The 19,216-nt window shown below is 42.0% G+C and overlaps 1 protein-coding gene across 2 annotated transcripts in view; it reads left to right on the top strand.

Annotated features, from left to right (window-relative positions):
* Positions 1–19,216, top strand: part of ZNF609 (zinc finger protein 609) — a 71,571-nt gene that overhangs the window by 10,359 nt on the left and 41,996 nt on the right. The window contains exons 1-2 of one of the 2 annotated variants that reach the window (XM_087704141.1): positions 8,255–8,404; positions 10,125–11,005. In XM_087704141.1, the coding sequence (XP_087560267.1) occupies positions 10,256–11,005 (750 nt within the window). In that variant the 5' untranslated portion in view covers positions 8,255–8,404; positions 10,125–10,255. Of the gene's footprint in view, positions 1–8,254; positions 8,405–10,124; positions 11,006–19,216 lie in introns of those variants that run through there. The other variant, XM_087704140.1, reaches the window with a different exon arrangement.

Below are 19,216 nucleotides of genomic sequence, written 5' to 3' on the forward strand. Positions count from 1 at the left end.
ATTTGGAAAGCAGCCTTACGCATGGTCTTAGCCTCTGCTAGGCAGCTTAGTAAACTGACAACCCCTATCAGTGCAGGATGACCTGGGTGCGTTCCATTGGGGAAAATTAGTGTGAAGACCAGATCCTGCCTTTCTTTATGTGCAAGATCAATTTAATTATTCATTGGGCACAGGAGATTGTTCTTCCAAATGTTTACCCAAATCCTGTTAATCCTGGAGAGCAAGATAGTTTGTCTGTCTCCTAAAGAGCAGGCAATCCAGGGAGGTGAGTTTCTTATTCTTCCATCCGCAGATGGGTTAAGGAGTCCATCGTGTGGGCTTGTAAGTTAGCAATAGACAGTTACGGGAGACATCCTTGCTATCTCCATTAAGGGAATACCAGCCTTATTGGCATGGATTCCATTAGTAGAGAATCGCAAAGCAGCCACATAGTTAGAGACGTCTGCCTAAACATTAAAATTGGCAACTGCCCCCTTCCCCCCACTATAATAGAGCCCATTCTTGCAGCTCTACTTTCAGAAGTCACCAAGAATGGCACTTGGATTTAGTACGAGATTCCTTTCAGCTACAGTCCCACCCCGGTAAGATCTCGTTCTTCAGGTCGTCTGCCCAAGTATTCGCTGGAAGGATCTTGTTTCATGCCAAATGGTGAGCCTTCTGCGTTCCGATTTTTAAGATACACAAGCCATAGAGAATCACGATGCGTGCTGTGAGCTGTTTGCTGAATAATAAAGTGTTCTGTTTATGCTACCTTTTGGCTGGAGTCAGTTCCTGCAGTTGAGAAGCAGGGCTTAATCTCTGTGGGGTAGCTGCTGCTGCTACCTTTTTTTTTTTTTTGAAAGCCAGAGAAAATGAAGTTAAGCCTTTCATTCCAGGTCCATCTTTAATGACTGGAAGGGCATCTTCACAGAAAATGCAAGTGTTAATTTACAGTAGAAAATACCATGAGGTGACAGTGTTTTTGTTGGCATTGGCAGCTTTCCTGGGTTTTGCACTGACCCTCTCAGTCACAGTGGAGTGAAAAGCAATTGTTGGATGGCTGAAGATACTCGGCAGTTATAAATACCAGTTTGTTGTACGCATTGTCTTTTGGCCATTTTTATATTTCAGGTACACTCTTGATATGTAGAGCGGCTGTTTAAGCTTAGTTAAAAAATATTAAACATCTCTACACCCCCCCCCCTTTCAGAAACTGCGGTGTTTCATGATATCAGAAGAAAAATCAAAACAGAACTGCAGTTAAAAGTATAAAATAGGATTCTCATGTGTTTTAGCTGTCTCAAACCTGTTTTTAAAATAGCCCATATTTAGAAATCAAATAATGTTTAATTGTACCTTTATGATATTACTTAGTTGCATTAAAGTAGCCAAAATGGAGATGTTAATAAGATGAACATTTTTTTTGCATGGTTTAAATATTGATTTTTGTGCTATTTTACTGTTCTGTCCCGATTGTTGTTTATACCCCGAATATGAAGATACATTAGGACTGGGTATGTTCTTTTGTATACATGAAAGAAATCCATATTCTGCTTTCAGAATAAACCATGCTTATTAAGTTAGCAACTTAATTTAGTTCACATGCATATGTGTTTGCTTTATAAAATTTATAATATTTTGCAGAATGGAAAAAGAATATGTGCCTTGGGGCAATGGGGACAGTAGGAACAAAACCTGTGGAAAAAGAAAAGAAATTAATGTTACTTTAAACAAAAACTCTTCATCTACGCATTGTTTAGAGTTGTCTGGCTCGTTTTCTCTTTTCCTTTCATTAACTAAAGAGGAAATGTGTATATTATAGACACATGGTGTATTTCCTTAATATTTACTCTCTTTCATCCTCTGGTTCTCTTGTATCTTTTAAAATAAGTCTTTCTTTGCATCAAACATGTATATAAACAATACCATCCTCCCCTCTCTCTGTGTTTTAGACATTAAACTTATTTTTAAGACGTCATTTGTTCAAATATGGGGGGGGGAAGATCTGAATTTTATTGTTTTTATTTTTCACATGCTAATTATTTAACTGATATATTAAGTAGTTTGGGGCCTGCTACAGTTTGTAATTGTTATGTTTTAGTCATATTTACATTGATTTGGTTGCAGCCATGCAAAAACGAAGAAATCTTACACATCATTAGTATAGTGCATTTAATTCACGCATGTGGTTAATCCAGTAAAATAGATCTCTTGCCTTTCATTGCAATGTGGGGGGGGGGTTGTCCACATACAGTTGTCATGTTCTCCATTCTATCAAATGAATGGGAACCCTACAGATAATAGTGGTCATTGCAACAAAGAGGGTAGCTTTCTGCTTCAGGGCAAAAACATTTTTTTTCCGCTGCAGTTTTTACTTCCTCATATCATGACAGGAGAAGATGACAAGTGCAGGTAAACAGTCTACTATTACATACAAAGCCCATCTCGTTCCAACATGCCTCATTTAATTACTTGCTGAACGAATGGAACTGCAGCTGTTAGCCAACCTAGCAATCGTTTTTTATGTCTAGAATCTGGTTTGGCTTTACTGCATATTTATTGTCTTCCCTGAAGGCACCAAGGCATCCTGAGCTGCCCATTTCTGAACTCCCCGAAGAAACCTTCAGTTCAACCTCTCTACTGCCCACCTGTAGTGGGGTTGGAAGGAGTGAATAGGCGTTTTCGGGGACATACCTTGTCTGAGGTCACCATTAAACCTGGTGTGCCTTGTTCACTCCTCTGCAGGCTGGCACGTTAACTGTTGCTTGTGACTTATTAGGCTTATTTCTGCTTAACCTGTCTTTGCCCAGGATGTTTTCCACTTGGCAATACTAAATAATAACAAGCCATTATTATAATTGCTTTTCCTTGGATGCTCAGTGGCATGGAACAGGCATTTATCTTTAAGCCCCATAACTATGCGAAGTATAACTATGTGTTTATAACTGCTGCAAAGAGGACTGGAAGATACTTTTTTGGTATTTTTCCTTCTTCTTTCTTTTCAATTTTTGGCTTGCCAGCAATACATATGAAAAGGGTTCTTGTTGTTTACAAGGTGAACATGAGCCCACAGTGTGATGCGGCTCTTAAAAAGGCAAATACTATCTTGGGCTACATTAACAAGACCATTCGAGTCCAGATCAAGCCATGAGTTCTCCTTTGCTAGAGATGAAAGCAGGGTTGGGCTTCAAAAATTTCAGCAACAGGGTCTCTGCCCGGTTGCTTGGTAGGCATGGCCTAGTCAGCCTCCAGCACCACGATGGGGAGGCCGTTTTTGCCTTCCCCAGGCTCCGGAGGCTTTCCTTCAGCCTCTGAGAGGGCGAAAACTGGCTCTGGAGGCTGGAAGTGGAACTTCTAGGAGGCCCATTTTTCCCCCTCCCCGAACCTCTGTGTGGGGGCCCTGCACTTATCTCGTATCCAAAACAGGCCATGTGGAGACTCCTTGGAGGGGAGGGGCAGGGTGGTGGTGGTGGTGGTGGGTAGCCAGGATTGGGATTTGGAGGTTCTCCGAACCGGCCATAACGTTAACTACGGGTTCTCCTGAACCTGGGCAAACCCGTAGCAGCCCATCCCTGGATGAAATTGAAGTTGGATGGGTAATCTGTTACAGGCCACTAATGGTTCCAGTAAGAGCAGGGTTGCAGCAGATAACCTTCCTAAGATCCCTTCCTATTACGATTCCGGGATTCCTTGAGGTAGCTTCCTTCTCTGAGGAGAAAGGATCTAGAGTGGAAATGACGTAAGCGGGTTGTGTGAACACAGCAGCATCTCCCATCATTTCATTAATTGGATTACATGTTTTTATGTCAAAACGTAGCCTTAAAGTAAGAGATGATGAAGAATTTCGTCTGTTTCCCAGTCATTTAATTTCAGAAATGGCAAGATGGGCCCATCTCGAGGGTCAATTTATTAGGGGCTCTTATTGTGTAAACTTGAATAGAGGTGAGGCTTGGCTAGAGAAGAGGGATAAGAAAACAATGGGGAGCACAAAACCCAAGAACCACCTTGTGAGACCAGATCAGAATTCTTCATTCAGCATCCTAAATCCAATAAAGGCCGAACAGATGCTCCCAAGAAGCTCACAAAAAGGGAATCAAAGCAATCACCTTCCCCCTTTGTTGTCTTCCACTAAAAGGCATTCAGTGGCATGCTGCCTCGCAATTTGGAAGTGTCAATTAACCTTCATGGCTAATAGAGTTTCATGCTCTAAATATTCTTATTTAGAGCATTCTGTTCCATTAGGTTCTTGTGTGTTCATCAAATACGCAACTTAGTTTGGAGCAGCCGCAAAGGAGAACTCCCAAGATTATATGCACAGTGCAGAATGAAGAAATCTGCCATGTGGGATGAGCTGTCATTTAAATCGTCGTCTTCCCAACTGATAGCTGGAAACGTTGAGATTCATTTAAGCTAAAAGCAATCCCATCTTTGAACATTTGAACAGGGGAAAAAGTATTTATTTATTAAATTTGTTTGCCGTCCATCTCGCCACAATACATAAACTGCACATTTGTACTGGAAAAAAAACCCCAATAATAAATTCAAGAAGCAGATTGTCTGATAATTTAGGCAAGTTGAAACCTCCTTGGGCATAAATAAGACTTTTATCCATAAACCTGTTATTACCATATCTGATATTTGGGGCAGTGTAACCTATTGCCTCCTGTATTCTGATTTACAACATTGATTTTAAAACAATTAGGCTTCTTTTTCAGACCATACAAACTCTCCTGAAGTCTTGCTGTTTATTTGGACTCTCATTTACAACAGCGTCATATAGTTATATGCATAAGCATAACTCAGAAGCTGGCTGTTGGACATATTTTATAACTGTCGTTATTTGCGTCAGAAAGCATTACCCCCTGACACAAAGTAAACTTGCCTTTTTATTACTTTTTAAGTACTCCCTGCTCCACCTTGTACCCTGGTGATAATCCATCTGTTGTGCGCTAAAGAAATTGTCATAGAGAGAGGGAGTAGAGTAAAATCCTCTCTGTGGTTTTGTTTGCGGACTTTTTGATGTGTAATTAATTTCTCAGATGAGAAGCTGGAGAAATAATGACTCAGGCGGACCTTTCGTAATTACGACGATTTATGTAAGATTATTCTAAGTCACGGACAGGTGTGGATAATCCTGTGTGGACATTTCATCCTTTATTTCAAGCTTGCCTCTCCCTGTACATCCCCATCTTTGTGGCCGGGCATCCATGTTATAGGCAAGGCCAAGAGATTGGGGGGGGGGATGGGGGTTGCAACAGCACATTTTTGTAGTCCGAGGGGGATCTGCCTCAGAGAGAGAGAAGCAAAGGCTCCCCCCCCCTGCCTCCCCCTGCCAGCAGACAGTTCCTTGAACGAAAAGCAGCAGCGAGTTAGGAAGCTCCTTTGTGCAGATTCCTTCATCTCCTTCTGGCTGCCAGCTGGCTTTCATTCAACATTGTTTTCATCGCTGGAGAGAGCGCAAGAGAGAGAGAGAGAGCAACATCTTAAAAAGGAGGCTACAAAAAGACATGGGAGTTGCTCAGGGAAAAAGAAGAGAGAGAGAGAGAGAGAAAAGGGAAAGGTTGGAGTTAAACAAAGCAGCTGGAGGGAGCTGGGCTCTGTAGTGTGAGGAGCTCGGAGTGCAGCAGCGTCCTCCTCTGCCAAGCGAGATGCATCCCCCTGAGTTTCTTTAGTCAGGAAACAAAAAAGGGAGCCTGTTCTCGAGGTGGTGGATAGAGGAGAGCCGTGGGCTGGCTGCCAACCCCAGGATGACGGGAGGAGCGACCCTAGAATACAGCAGCTGCTGCGCGGGCTTCCACAGCCGTCTCCGGAAAAGTGGGCACGTCAGAGGCTGGATGGGGTTAACGGAACAAGGTCCCGGGTTACGTGGAATTACTCTGGGCCCTCCGAAGTAGGTCTGTTACAATTGTCAAAGGAGGAGGAGGAGGAGGCAGATCCGTCTCAAAAACTGCTTTGTTCTGCTCTGATTGCTCTCGCTTGTTTTCCTGGGGATCGCCTGGAGCCAGAAATGCATGCAAGCTGGCATGCTCTGGCCCTGGGAAAAGACAAGGCAACCATCCGAAATCCCGTGTGAGCCTTGGCCATGCTCTGGAGCTGCGGTTGCCTGGTGCTGGAGATTTTTTTCCACCCTTTCTGTTGTTCCTCAGCGATGGCATTCCTGAAAGTTAATCAGGTTGAAAATTGCTGTGGGTAATGTCTGGAAGCAACTAGAATTCCGCTTTGAATGTAGCTGGTAAGAGACATTCCCTTTGTATGGTAGCTGAAATTGCTGGTGGGATCAATCCATCTCGCGGTGTCACGTCATCCCCAGTTGGCTTCTCTCTTTGCCTCTTGCTTCTCCGCCAAAGGTCAGCGATAATGCAGGCCGTCGTGATCAGCGAGAGAGCGGAAACTCTGCGAAAAGTCAAAACGAGCCTTTGCGAGATCTGACGGAGGTGTTCTTCGTTAAGAGGCCGCAGTTTGGAAGTCAACTTTCAAGTTGCTCTTTAGTGGCATGACTCTTTCTCGGAATGCAGATGCAGCTGGTGGTGGTTTCATGCAGCCTTTAATGGAGTTAAATTATTTATGTCTGGCCCTGCATATGTGTGGTTTTCCCAAGTGAGAAGCTGTCTCTCTCAGTATTTCTGTTCCAAGACTTCCCTTAGAATCCTGTTGGAAGGCTGCCAGTTGTACAAGTGGATACATGCAATTTCTGGTTTGCACGGGTAGAATGCTGCATGGCAAGAAGGAAATGGAGGAGAATTCCTTTGCTTGGACTGATTTCTTCCCCATCTGATCTCCGTAATTTCTTGGGGTTTGGATGCTTATTTCTGGTTTCTGTACTAGACGTTCTGGAGGGGCAATGGGCCACAAGCTGCAGGCTAAGGTACAGTAGGATAAATAGGATGTATCATTTCAGACACCTGGCTGAATCCACAGTGCACAGATTTTATTAGTTACGTTTTCCAGCTATAATTTCCAACAAAACAAAATATTGGGACTTGCATGTAATGTACAAGAGGCAAATGTCTGCTTTATTTCTGTTGTTTTTATATGCTCCCATATGAAAGTGATCTGTCACATTTAAAGAAAAAATACCGCAAACTAAAAAATACAGTCAGGTTTTCAGACATACGTTCAATAAAACTATCCATATTTTTAATAGGGTAATAATATATGTGATAACCAGGACACAACTCTAAGGTACATGGTAGCAAATTGCAACTTGAAGGCTGTCTGGACGAATCCCATGTCAGTTGCCTTCTACAATGATGCCAATATAGCTGCCAACCTGATGTTGGAGGAAAGGCTATTCCAAGCATAGGGGGCACCACAGGGAAGTACCCCTAGCCTCCCATAACCCTTTTCCACCTAGGTTATGTGAGCACCCATTTCTAATTGGATGAGAGTATCCTGAAGATACTTCAGAGCTAAGTTCATAAGGTCTTGTAGGTTAAAACTAGCACCTATTGAAAGCCAATATAACACCTGAAATATAAGTATAATATGGTTGTAGCAATCCCACTTGCTACTATATGGGCTACTGCATTTTGTACCAATTCCAGTTTCTGAGTAGTCTTCAAAAGTAAGATCAAGCACACTGTAGTAATCTTACTGATGTTGAGGACGTCCTTAACAAGAGTTTCGGCAGAAATTATTCACACACTCATACCTACACAACCACACCCAAAGAAGCCTAGACAGGCATGGATCTAAATCACCAGAAGTGGAATTCATATTATGAATCCTAATTCGTATTAGTACTCCACCCATTGTGGTAAGCATTTGGTGGCACTGAGAGACCTTTGATGGCACAGTGGTTCGAATGCAGTATCGCAGGCTGATTCTGTCGACTGCCAGCAGTTTGATTTTCACTGGCTCAAGGTTGACTCAGCCTTCCATTCTTCTGAGGTTTGTAAAATGAGGGCCCGGATTGTTGGGGGCCATAAGCTGACTCTGTAAACCACTTAGACAGGGCTGTAAAAGCACTGTGAAGCGGTATATAACTCTTAAGTCAGTGGTGGGTTGCCAATTTTTTTACTACTGGTTCAGGCACGCTCACACGCGCGCACAACACTTTTGCACATACGCAAAAGCGTCCAGGTGGGTGAGCGGAGCCTCCTGCTGCCGTTACTACCGGCAATTGTGAGATATAAGAAAAAACAACATCAGGTCATATTTGTTTGCAGTGTGTTGTTTTCTGCAATGGGTGTAAAGATATGATTGCCATGGAGGATATTTACTGACAGTTGGTTGGCATGAAGATAGTTTACACTCCCTGTTTTTTTTTTGCCAGGTGTGCAATATTCAGATCTGAAGCAGGAAAGGAATTCCAGATCCAGCCAGGGTGGATTTACTGTGCCTGCCAGCAGCTCCTTAAAGATGCTGGTTTTCCCCACCCTCTGAACTGTAGCTGAATGGTAAACATATTTTCCAGAGACCATGTGTAAGTCTGGAAAAAAGCATATCTTCTTTAAAGAACCTCTGGCAGATACAGTAAATACATCAACCACATCTGAAGCTCCATTCCTGCTTTGGAGCTGAGCACTGCATGCCAGATTTTTGACCTGTTAACATAATCAGGACTGAAATGCAGCTCTTCAAATTCTGTCGTCTGCCATTTTTCAGTATGACAAGTTAATTTGGTGTATTGCAACATTCGTCCCTTAAAAAGCATGATGCTTTATTCTGTGTTTTAAAACAAATCGGCCTTGGGATCAAAGTAATTGTCGTGAATTCTAAAGACTTATTAAACCAAGGTGGTTTAATTATTAAGAGTAACCACCTTATTAATTTGGTTTAAGATAAACCATGCGTGCAGTCTCCTGATGCATGCATGAAGTTGGATTTGGGCTATATTTAATACAACAGTGCTTCTGAGCAGGCATCCTTCTGCAAATATTAATTCCCACAAGCCTTTTCAATTTGGCAGAAATGTCTGTGGAATGCTGTAATTTCCCTTCCAACCTCTTGAACAACGGCGGGGAAAAAAGAGAGAAAGAAATTGCATGATGTTCAAGGAGTGTTAGTATGCACAGGTTCCTCCTCTTCTGACTGTAGGACATGTTTCTTGTTCTATTAGTACATAAAAGATGGAACACGTCGATAATCCATTTTGTGGCTCTGCCCCTTCTCTAAAACTACTCCAGATAGGAAAAAAGGTTGCTTCTGATCTCATTAGGAGGAATAAAGGCTTAGGGACAAGATGTGACAAGCCAATCAGCCAGAATATTTCAGGGAGACAAATAGCAGTACTGTAAGCTATGTACTCTATCAGAAGGTGGGGTAGTGAGCGGCTGCTGTTTTACAAAGCCATTCCTGATTCTGCAGCTGCTTATGCTTCTGCATTTATCTACGGTAAAGGCAAAATCACTGCTGCGTTGTTTTTTAAAAAAATTTCCTGCTCTAATACCAACTCTCGGCTCCTGAGGTTAAAAAATCTCCATAATGATCTGTTGGAGAGCAGATTGTTAACAGCCAAAGTCAGAGAATCTATGGGGGAATGAATGGGAAACAGTGCAGCTACTGCAATCATGTGAATTAATTGCTAATATTATACCTTGTTCCTTCCTCCTGATCTATTTTACCAGCCTGCATCCTTGTGCTACCAAAACATAATCTTCATGCTTCGTGGAATTGAGTTGTACCTTAGGGAAATGTCCTTGTCCTTTGGATCCTGTATTCATTTTATGTATACCATGTAACTAGTGGGGGGGGGGGGGGAAGAAAGGTATGCAGTCTAAGCTATACAGGACAGATAAACTATAGTAGAAAACAAATTCTTTGCACGGAGAATGTCTCATATCCATTCCCAGGCTGCTCTAATTTAAAAAAAAAAAAAGTAAATGAAGGGAAGCTTAGAGACCGTGGAGAGCAACTGCCCATTGTAATACACTTATTGCCTAAATTTATAAAAAATGTTTGACTTGATGTTAGAGTAGAGTCCTTAATCCCATGAAAATAGTTTAATGTGATTTGACCTTCAAATTTTTCTTTTAGCCTGAAATTAAAGCAGGAATGGCTAATGATATTCAGTTACTCTGCCTGAGCATTTTACACCTGCATGTAAAATCCTTTCCCATATTTTTGCATGTTGTGTATGGTTTTAGAATACGCTTCCTAAAGTATAGCAATGTAACATATGTTGTCCCTGCTTTTCCTTTCAGCCATTATGTTATCACCCGGGTGCTTCTTGATTACTGGAGGCTTGAGAACATAGCTGAAGCTGCTACTTCACACCCCGAGGCTGAAGGAGCAGACAAGAGGCTTGAACCTTGAGGTGGTGGTTAACTCTAAGATGTCCTTGAGCGGTGGAGCTACCGGAGGGAAAGGAGTGGATGCAAACCCGGTTGAGACATATGACAGTGGGGATGAATGGGACATTGGAGTAGGGAATCTCATCATTGACCTGGACGCGGATTTGGAGAAGGACCAACAGAAATTAGAAATGTCTGGCTCCAAGGAGGTGGGCCTGCCAGCCCCAAATGCTGTGGCGACATTACCAGAGAACATCAAGTTTGTGACTCCAGTGCCAGGTCCACAGAGCAAGGAAGGGAAATCCAAATCCAAACGGAGTAAGAGTAGCAAGGACAACGGCAAGGCTGCCCCGGGATCCTCCCTGTTTACGCCAAGTGAAGGGACCACTGGCAAGAAGGAGGTTCAGGGGCGCTCAGGGGATGGTGTGAACACTGGGGGTTTGGTGGCCACCATTGCCCCCAAAGGCTCTGAGAAATCAGCCAAGACTTCTCGCAGCGTGGCGAACTCCAAGAAGGAGAAGGAAGGTGGCTCTTCCAAGAGTAAGAAAGAAAGGAGTGAGGGTGTGGGTGCTCCCGCAGAAAAGGAGCCCACTGTACTCCAACCTCTTGCCTTGGCGGTCAGGGTGGGGCAATACGATGGTGGCCAAGGATCGGATCCTACCGCTGCCGCCGAGCAGCTTGGAGGTATAGCTATTGACACGGGATCTGCGCTCAATCCCTTGGGAGTTAAATCAGAACTGGAAGACGGGGACAGCGAGTGCCGACAGCTCAAAAAAGTCAAATCGGAGAAGGTAAGACACAGGTTGGTTTTCGCGGGGGGGGGGGGTGTCTCCTCGGATGCTGCTTTTGCTTGAAACCCAAGGGATTATTAATATCCACATATAATAACGGGCAGAATACGCTGTCCCGTAGCTGGTTTGCTCTACGGTGTCACTTGTTCTGGAATCTTGATAGTTAAGTGGATGTCGTCCTTTTGTCCTGAAGAACTGGAAGGCTGATTTTGTCATCTTTTTTTTAAAAATCTGCTGACGTGAATGGTTGCTTCTGAAAGGCAATTGATGGAATGATGAAGATGTAGCTATTTATAGCTCTTTGTTGCTGCTAGACAACCTGGGGACTTCCTATCCTGTTCCTTATATTGTTTGCATGGAATTACAGTGACTCTAGCGATACAAGCTTTAGTCTGTAACCCGGCCTGTTTATCCAAAGGCAGGTCTCTGGAGAGGAAGGAAAGAGTCATGGCAGGTAGTCCTTGGTTAACAACGGTAATTGGGACCAGGACTTCAGTCGCCAAACAAAGCAGTTGTAAAGTGTGACCACTCTGACAATCCCAACAGTCCCTGTTGCAACCGTTAAGCACGGATCATGCATTGTTAAGCAAAGACCTCATTACAACCTTTCCCAACAATCAGTGGAAAAGACAGCAGGAAGTTGTGCATCCCATGTAGCAGTCTGGCCTGTTGGTAAGTGGTGGCTCTCAGGTGGGCAGGTTGCGTGGGTGGCTAGTGCAGCGGGGCTGGGGCTGGGGGTAGTTGCTGCTGGGTGGGCAAGACTTATCAGAGTGTCTTGCAACTTTCCCTGCTAGCTTCCCATTAATTTTCTTTGTGGAAAGTCGATAGGAAAGGTTGCAGACGTCGATCCCGTGGCCGTGGGACAGAGCAGCCATTGACAGTGCCAAGGTCACAGATTTTAGCCACGTGACAACAGTGGTGCTTGACGGCTGGAACATAGAGGTCCAGTCATGAGTTCCACTTGTTCAGCACTGTCATAACTTCAAGCAGTTGCCGAATGAGTGGTCATTAACCGAGGACTAGCTGTATTCCTAGGAAAATCAGAAGGAACGAACAGATCAAGCTTCTCGGTTGCGTCAAAAGATTTTAAAAGCAGACTGTGTGCTTAGAAGCTTGTGTGAGCTGTATAACTTGATATATTATTTCTGCCTCTGCATCTCCCAGCACATCTGTGAAGTGTCAACTGCCCGTACTGAATTATTTATAGCAGTGTACTGTTTTTGAGGAGAAAAGAGCATCTTCATGGATTGTGCATAAGGCTTACTTGACCTTTCAGGTGCTAGTCTAGGAAAGGCTTAAAGCTAATGGCTTTCAGAGAATCAGATCTGTAGCCCAGCTGATAGCTTATTACTTTCTTCTGCCTAGATTCTGGAAATAGCAAAGCTTTAGGTATGTATGCATTGCCTGGTTTTAGCTTTATTATTATTTTTATGTGGAAAACATTGATGTGGGGAAGCAGAGAAAAATGCACATCAACAACCTACATATCTCATAAAGGAAACAAAAATCTACCACTTGGGTTTACAGTTGAATCAAGAGACTTCAGATAGGATTTATGAATACTTGCTTCTCCACTATAGAATAGTAGCCATTCCCAGCCTGATGCCTTCCAGATGGCTGCTGAAGTGGGACTGAGCTCTTGCTTACACTGTAAAAAAAGCGGGGAAACGCCTATTCAGTATCATTTTCTCCAGAGTGCTGTCAAGGTTCATCACTTTCCTATCATGGTTTTTATGGCGAGAGCTATTTGTGGAGGAAAAAGAAAACAGACTCTGGTTTAAGTGCTGTGGGAGCCTCGTGATAGTTAATAGCTGAAATCTGCATTTGCAGGATGCTTGTATAAGAAAGGAAGATTAGTATCTTTATATTTTAATTTCTTTCCCTTTCTATCCATGGAATGAGCTAGAATATACTTTGGTATACAACTAGCTTATATTGAAGGATTGGCAGATTTTTTTTAAAAATAGAGATGTTTGTTCGCTGTATGTTTATTGTCCTACTAGTTTAGTTTACTACTGAGCTAGTTTGCCTCTTTCCTATTGGTTACAGGTAATAATTTGTGTTTATATTGAAGTTTACTGTCATTATTTCTGTACGGTATAAAGAAAAAAAAAGACTGGCTGTGTTATGCCTTTTTTCAACCAACAGATGTGTACAGAAAACTAGTGTGGCAGTTCTGTAATATGTGGAATTTAGATTCCAGATTCTGAAACAAAATTGATTAGCCCTGTCAGATTGAGCATAAAGCTGGTTCTGCTTTTTTATAGCAATGAAAATGGCCTGTGGTAAGCCTAATAGGAAAATACGTCTTATAAGAGTCTTGCTTGTTTTCTCCTTCTATCTCCAGGCAGCACATCCAATGGGAGCTGTATTCCAACTTACCTGGAGGGCAAGGATTTAAGAAAAACTGTTTGGCTTGAATTTGGCAATAATGCATGTCTTTATAAAATTGGAGTAGCAACAGAGTTCATTTCAAGGCACCTTAGCAGAATCATATCCATTAGATTTGGCCCTGAATGGAAAATGAAATAGTTGGGGAAAGGTTTTCCAAGAGAGACTTTGCAGATCCTACTCATCCTTGTAAATCTCTCCCCCAGGCTGTTGTGTTAATTGGGAGATAGATGTTTGTGTAATGTATAATGCCAATATTGGGGGGGGGGTCTTTTTCTTTTGTGACAGGCTCTTTTGCCCATGACCTTGGAAAAGAAATAACTGGAAGATCAGAGGCCTGATGTCTGAGCATAATGCCACTTCACTTCCTTCTGCCAGCTCTGAGATTGTGTGGCTGGCAGCTGGCAGTACTTTGGCTATGTCCTGCTTGTGCTGATAATAGCACAATAAATGGCAGTTTCTTGCTGTGGGGCAACAACTTCTGTAGTGCCTGTGAGAGTAGGAGGAACAGCCTAGTGGACTGGCAGCTCCATCTGTTATCATTGTTCTTTGCTGTGTCTGCTCGGTTTAGGATAAATGGAGAACAAGGGATGACCAGTGGACAATACAGCTTCCCTCCCCTCTTTGCTTCTGTTGCAGCTTTGTTTTAATTTAAGAGTGATGGGATGGGATGGAGAGAAAGCATCCTCCTCTGAGATGGGATGGGATGCTGACCTGATGCTATTAAATGGAGGAAGATAGGATTTTAATAAGCTTCTTGTAGAGGTATGTATGGACAGCTGGTTTTGCACATACATATAGTGTTCTGAATGCATTTTTGTCATAGTTTAGGATTAGGAGACTCAGTTACTCTCCTATTAAAAATTATAGTTGGGGAGAGGAACCAATTCCAATTTCCGAATCAAAGCATTTCATACTGTATGTCAGTATTTATAGGCCCAGTTGAGATTATCACAGTCTTAAACTGGGGGTAGAAACTCCCTTCTTTGTGGCAGAAACAAAATGAAAATGTCTAGTGTCACTGAGTGGGGAAATTTTTAGCTCATTCTAAAATTGGTTAATATCAGAATATGAAACCATTGTATTATTAGTAAAGTTCCTTCACTCTGAATGCACAGAATACATCTTAACTTCTGAAACCGAAAGAGTTGCAAGCTTCAAAAATGTTCTTGTTTGAATTATGAGCTTTTATTTCAGATGTTTTTATTTTATTTCAATAGGAAAGCTACACCTTTGCTTAGGGGTTATAAAGCAAAAGGCAGGTTATGTGAAGGCCAATCTTTCAGGCAAACCAAAATCAAACAACCCCTCCCCCATGTAGCTTCCTTTAAAAAAAAATAGTTCGCACTTGAATCAAAGCTGACTTACTTTGATTAAACAATTATTCCTGAAACATGCTAATAATCAGCATTGACCACGAATTTGACCAAGAATGCAGTGTCTGATTTTTTTTTAATGTACTAGTTAAAAAGATAACAGGTAACAGGTAAGAGTTATCTGTTCTGGAAGCAAAGATTTGAATCAAACATATTGAATTGCTAACAATGGACCTCATTTTTTTAAAAGAAGCCTTATCAATAAATATTAATTATAATTTTATTTGCATTTCAGCTGGCATAGAGTTATCCTAGTGGAAGTAGAGTTGGACTTTTTAAACAGCAAAACATGAAGGATCTTCAGGCAGATGGATATAAAGTAAAATACAGTAAATATTTAACACTGATTCAATCCAGTATGTTATATTTATTTTCAATCATCATGTTTACCTTCCCTCCTACTGATGAACATGGCAGTTTTGAAACTATTGCAAAAACCTGTTCCCAAATGATGGCTGCTAAGGGAGAATTGTATGTCCTTCCTTGTTCAAGTAAAGAATTTAAGAACTGCTTCTTTCTGTATGAATTGGGGAAGCTTTAGGAATCTGGTACTTTAAAATTGTAGTATAATTAATAAATCTGCATGTCACAGACAACTGTGGAAGGTCCTTCACTCACTGGGATATTTGCAAGGATCAAATCAAATTTTATTATGGTCATAGAGCAGCACTGAAATTGAAAGGCAGCATGGAGAAGTATAGTGAATGTGGGAGATGAACAGGTGAAGTCAAATGTATCATCAGTTTGGAATCCTTATGCAGTCACAAGAGACTTTTAAGTCCAGGCCTCTATGAATTTTATTGACTCTTATCTACCGCCAGTTTGCCTTGACTGTTAGTATATCAGAGTCATGTGTATAGGTAGCATGTAATAAACTTTTAGTGCTTTGAACTCAACTCCTGTTCCTGGTTACTTGCACCTGACAATGTTGGTGAAAATGAAATTTAATTCATTTCTTTTCCCCCCCAAATATCCTGACTTTTTAAACTACTACTTTTGTGTTTTGCATTATGTGACTTTTTCTGATGGGTATACATCTATTTAAAAATTTTGGAAATATGGCAAGATAAAAAATGTTTGATTCTGCTGGGGTATCCTTCTGGCCCTTTGTTCAGAGTTCTCTGTTTTGAGATAAAAGAGATGATAAAGACGTTAAAAGTTAACATACTTCAGCTCTCTCTTCTTTTTTCATCTATTTATCTGCTTTCTCATGAAACAGTTAATTCAAAATAGAACTTTAACTCAAATTAACTCAAAGTTTTCTAGATAAAGCATGCACTGAGATGTGTACGGCATTTAAAGTAAATTTCTGTATTGCTTTCATCTGTAAATGTGGTACCAATTTAATTTGACCCTCACAAGAGCCTCTGTATGTTCAAGTCACGGCCAATGGGCTGTATGTGGCTCTGGTCAGCTATTATAGGTAGTCCTCAACTTACAACCACAATTGAACCCCAAATTTCTGTTGCTAAATGAGGTATTTCCTAAGTGAATTTTGCCCCATTTTAAGACCTCTCTTGCTACATTTGATAAGTGAATCACTGGAGTTGTTAACACAGTTATTAAGTGAATCTGTCTTTCCCGTTGAGCTTGCTCATCTGAAGGTCGCCAAAAATGATCACATGACCCAGGGACCCAGCAACCGTTATAAGTATCTGTCAGTTGCCAAGTCTCCAAATTTTGATCAGGTGACCATGAGGCTGCTGTGACGGTCATAAGTGTGAAAAACAGTCATAAGGACTATCTGCAATGCAGCCCCACAAGATCGTTTATTATCGTGTGAATTTATGTACTGTACATAAAATATATATTTTGTAGGCAACCCAAGATAATTCCTCTTCACCCAATGCAGCCCAAGCAAGGCCAAAGGGGACACACACCCTGTGTAACTTGAGAGATGAAAGATTACATATTTAAAGTCAAATAAATACTTCTAATGGATGGTGTGGTGTACAATCCCGGGAGCCTAAGTTCAAAACAAATCCTTTTTATTATGCTGAAACTATTATGATTAGATAAGCTTCTATCTGTTCTTTTCCTTGAATTCCTAGGGTTTCAACTGGCTATTTACTTACAGTGGATTTATTACCTTTAAGCATTTCTTGAAGCAAAATAGCTATGCCTGAGCTTGCAGATTATCTGGTAGCATGTCCTCTTAATCTTTAAGAGGAATTAAGTTGCACTTGGCATTTTTGTTCACCTATTGAGCCCTTCCCAAGGACCTGAGGTAAGCAGATGTTTATAATAACACCAGCATTGACAGACTCACCATCAGTTAATAGCAAAGGGCAGCTTTACTTGGAACAGCTTACATCCTGTGATGATACCTTTAACACCACCCCAGGTCCTTGAGAAGGATTTGATAAATGGATAAAAATGCCATGCCCAGTCCAAACATTTGGCTGTAACGAACAGTAATAATAATCCCGTGCTTCTGTCTGGAAGGAGGGGAGGGATGGTTTTCAAAGCTTGTGGCTTCTGAATCCCCTTCCTCTCATTTTATCCATACTTTGAAATGTTAAAATTTCTAAGTATTCTTCTTCAGCGGCTTGGATACGAGAAGCAATTAGGGAATGCAGCACGGCTGTGAAAGGAGTAACATAACAACACTAGAAATAACTGAGGGGAGCTGACATTTGGAGGGGGGTTCTCACACATTTATCGCTGGAGGGATATGGTGTTTATGGGATTGTTGGAAAAATAATGGGCAAAGCCCTCGCCATAAGCACTTCCGTGTAAAGAAAAGAAAAAAAAAAAGAGCCAAGCCACAAGCTTTCGATCCCCCTTTTCTCCTGGAGATGTGACAAAAAGGGCAGCAGCTCTGTCAGAGACAATTTCCCAAGCCATCAATTTCCTTCCTTCTAGCCAGGCAACTGCTCCCGATGACAAGGGCTGAAGGCCAGCGAGCTAGAGTAGAGGCATGCTTATCGTGCTATGGTTTCCCGCTAAGTGGTGCCAGTCAGTTGCTGTGATTCTAAAAATGCCAGCAGCAGTAAATATACCCGTTCCTACTAAAAACAGTTTGTAGCCAAGCAGATAATACACTCAAGTCTTGACTGCTGTTGGTATTCACATTTACTCCCCCCCCCCTTTCCACCTATTGGTCCAAAAGGCTATTCGTGGCTAGAATTCCCAATGTGCCCGATACATTTTGAGGCCAGTAGTTTTTGCAAAGAGGCCAGGAATGATCTGTGGTGGTGTTACAGTAGTTGCACTCATTTTTATTTTCCATTCTAGGGGTAGAGATGCCCCCTATTAACTGTTGCATTCAATTTTCCACTTATTTGCTTGTGGTGTGTTACCTGCTTTGCTTTCTGAGCTGAATATTTCTGGCATGCACTAGAAGGTGTTCCTCTCCTATTGGAGCTTCCAATTGCTGCTCCAATTCTGTTCCCTTTGCTGCACTCCCTGAGCAATGCATGAATAAGCTGCTGACTGGGCTGCCTTGGAAGACTTGCAAATGAGGGTTTATTTCCTTACCTCCCCCACTTCCCTGTTTTAGAAACCAGGCCAAAATCTGGTGCTTTGGCTTCTATTTTTTGGTACCCAGCAGTGGTGGGTTCCGAACAGTATGGCCCGGTATGGCCGTACTGAAAGTAGCCAGGGGCAGCAGCCACCGTACCGGTATGGTGGCTCGTTTGGCCCACCCACCTGCCCACTTTCTATGGCTTTTTATTCCACAACTGGCCCATTGTGCATGCATGTACAGCGTGCGGCGCTTGTGCGACCTCCGCCGAGCAGCTGGGTGTCGTAGGGCAGTGGCGTGGGCATGCAGCGCATGTGCCTGTCTGGGATGCCTGGCCCTGTGCGGAGCGTACTGACTGCGCCGGGGTACGGAACCCACCACTGGTACCCAGTATGTGTATAGAGGCATGTACCATTAACCATGAGATGCCATAGGTTTGAGATGAGTTGCTTTTTTTTCCTGGAGGCTTATTATAATTGAGAAGTACACAGTGTAAATGGAAGAAACACATTCAGTGACAATTATTTTTGCTTATGCAATAAGATTAGCCAAACACATTATACCTTATTCTGCTTTTTTATCTCCATTAGGCCAAACAAGAAAGGGAGTGGTGCCTCTTAAGATTACCACTGTTCTCGTAGCAAAAAAACTAAAACATTTGGCATCTTTGTAATTAATTAATTAATTGGCATTTGGCATCTTTGTAATTAATTAATTACCCTCTAAATCACATTCAGGCAGTGGTTATTACGGATGGTAAAACATCAAACATGGTAAACTACAGTAGCTCACACAGCACACTAAACAAAAAGAAACCATTATGGCTTATTGTGATTACTTGGTTCATAGAGTACATTAAGCTATTAAAACGGTTGTTTATGGTTTAATCTGAAGATAACATATTAATTGTCAAGGAAAGGTTTAATGTAGCATGGTCAAAAGAATACTTGTTCAAAATAAGGCTTCCTAAAGCATATC

This window comes from Thamnophis sirtalis, unplaced genomic scaffold (assembly GCF_051295495.1).
Source record: "Thamnophis sirtalis isolate CommonGarterSnake01/CBP01778 unplaced genomic scaffold, rThaSir2_p1.2 scaffold_2, whole genome shotgun sequence".
In the NCBI taxonomy this organism is placed as follows: Eukaryota; Metazoa; Chordata; class Lepidosauria; order Squamata; family Natricidae; genus Thamnophis; species Thamnophis sirtalis.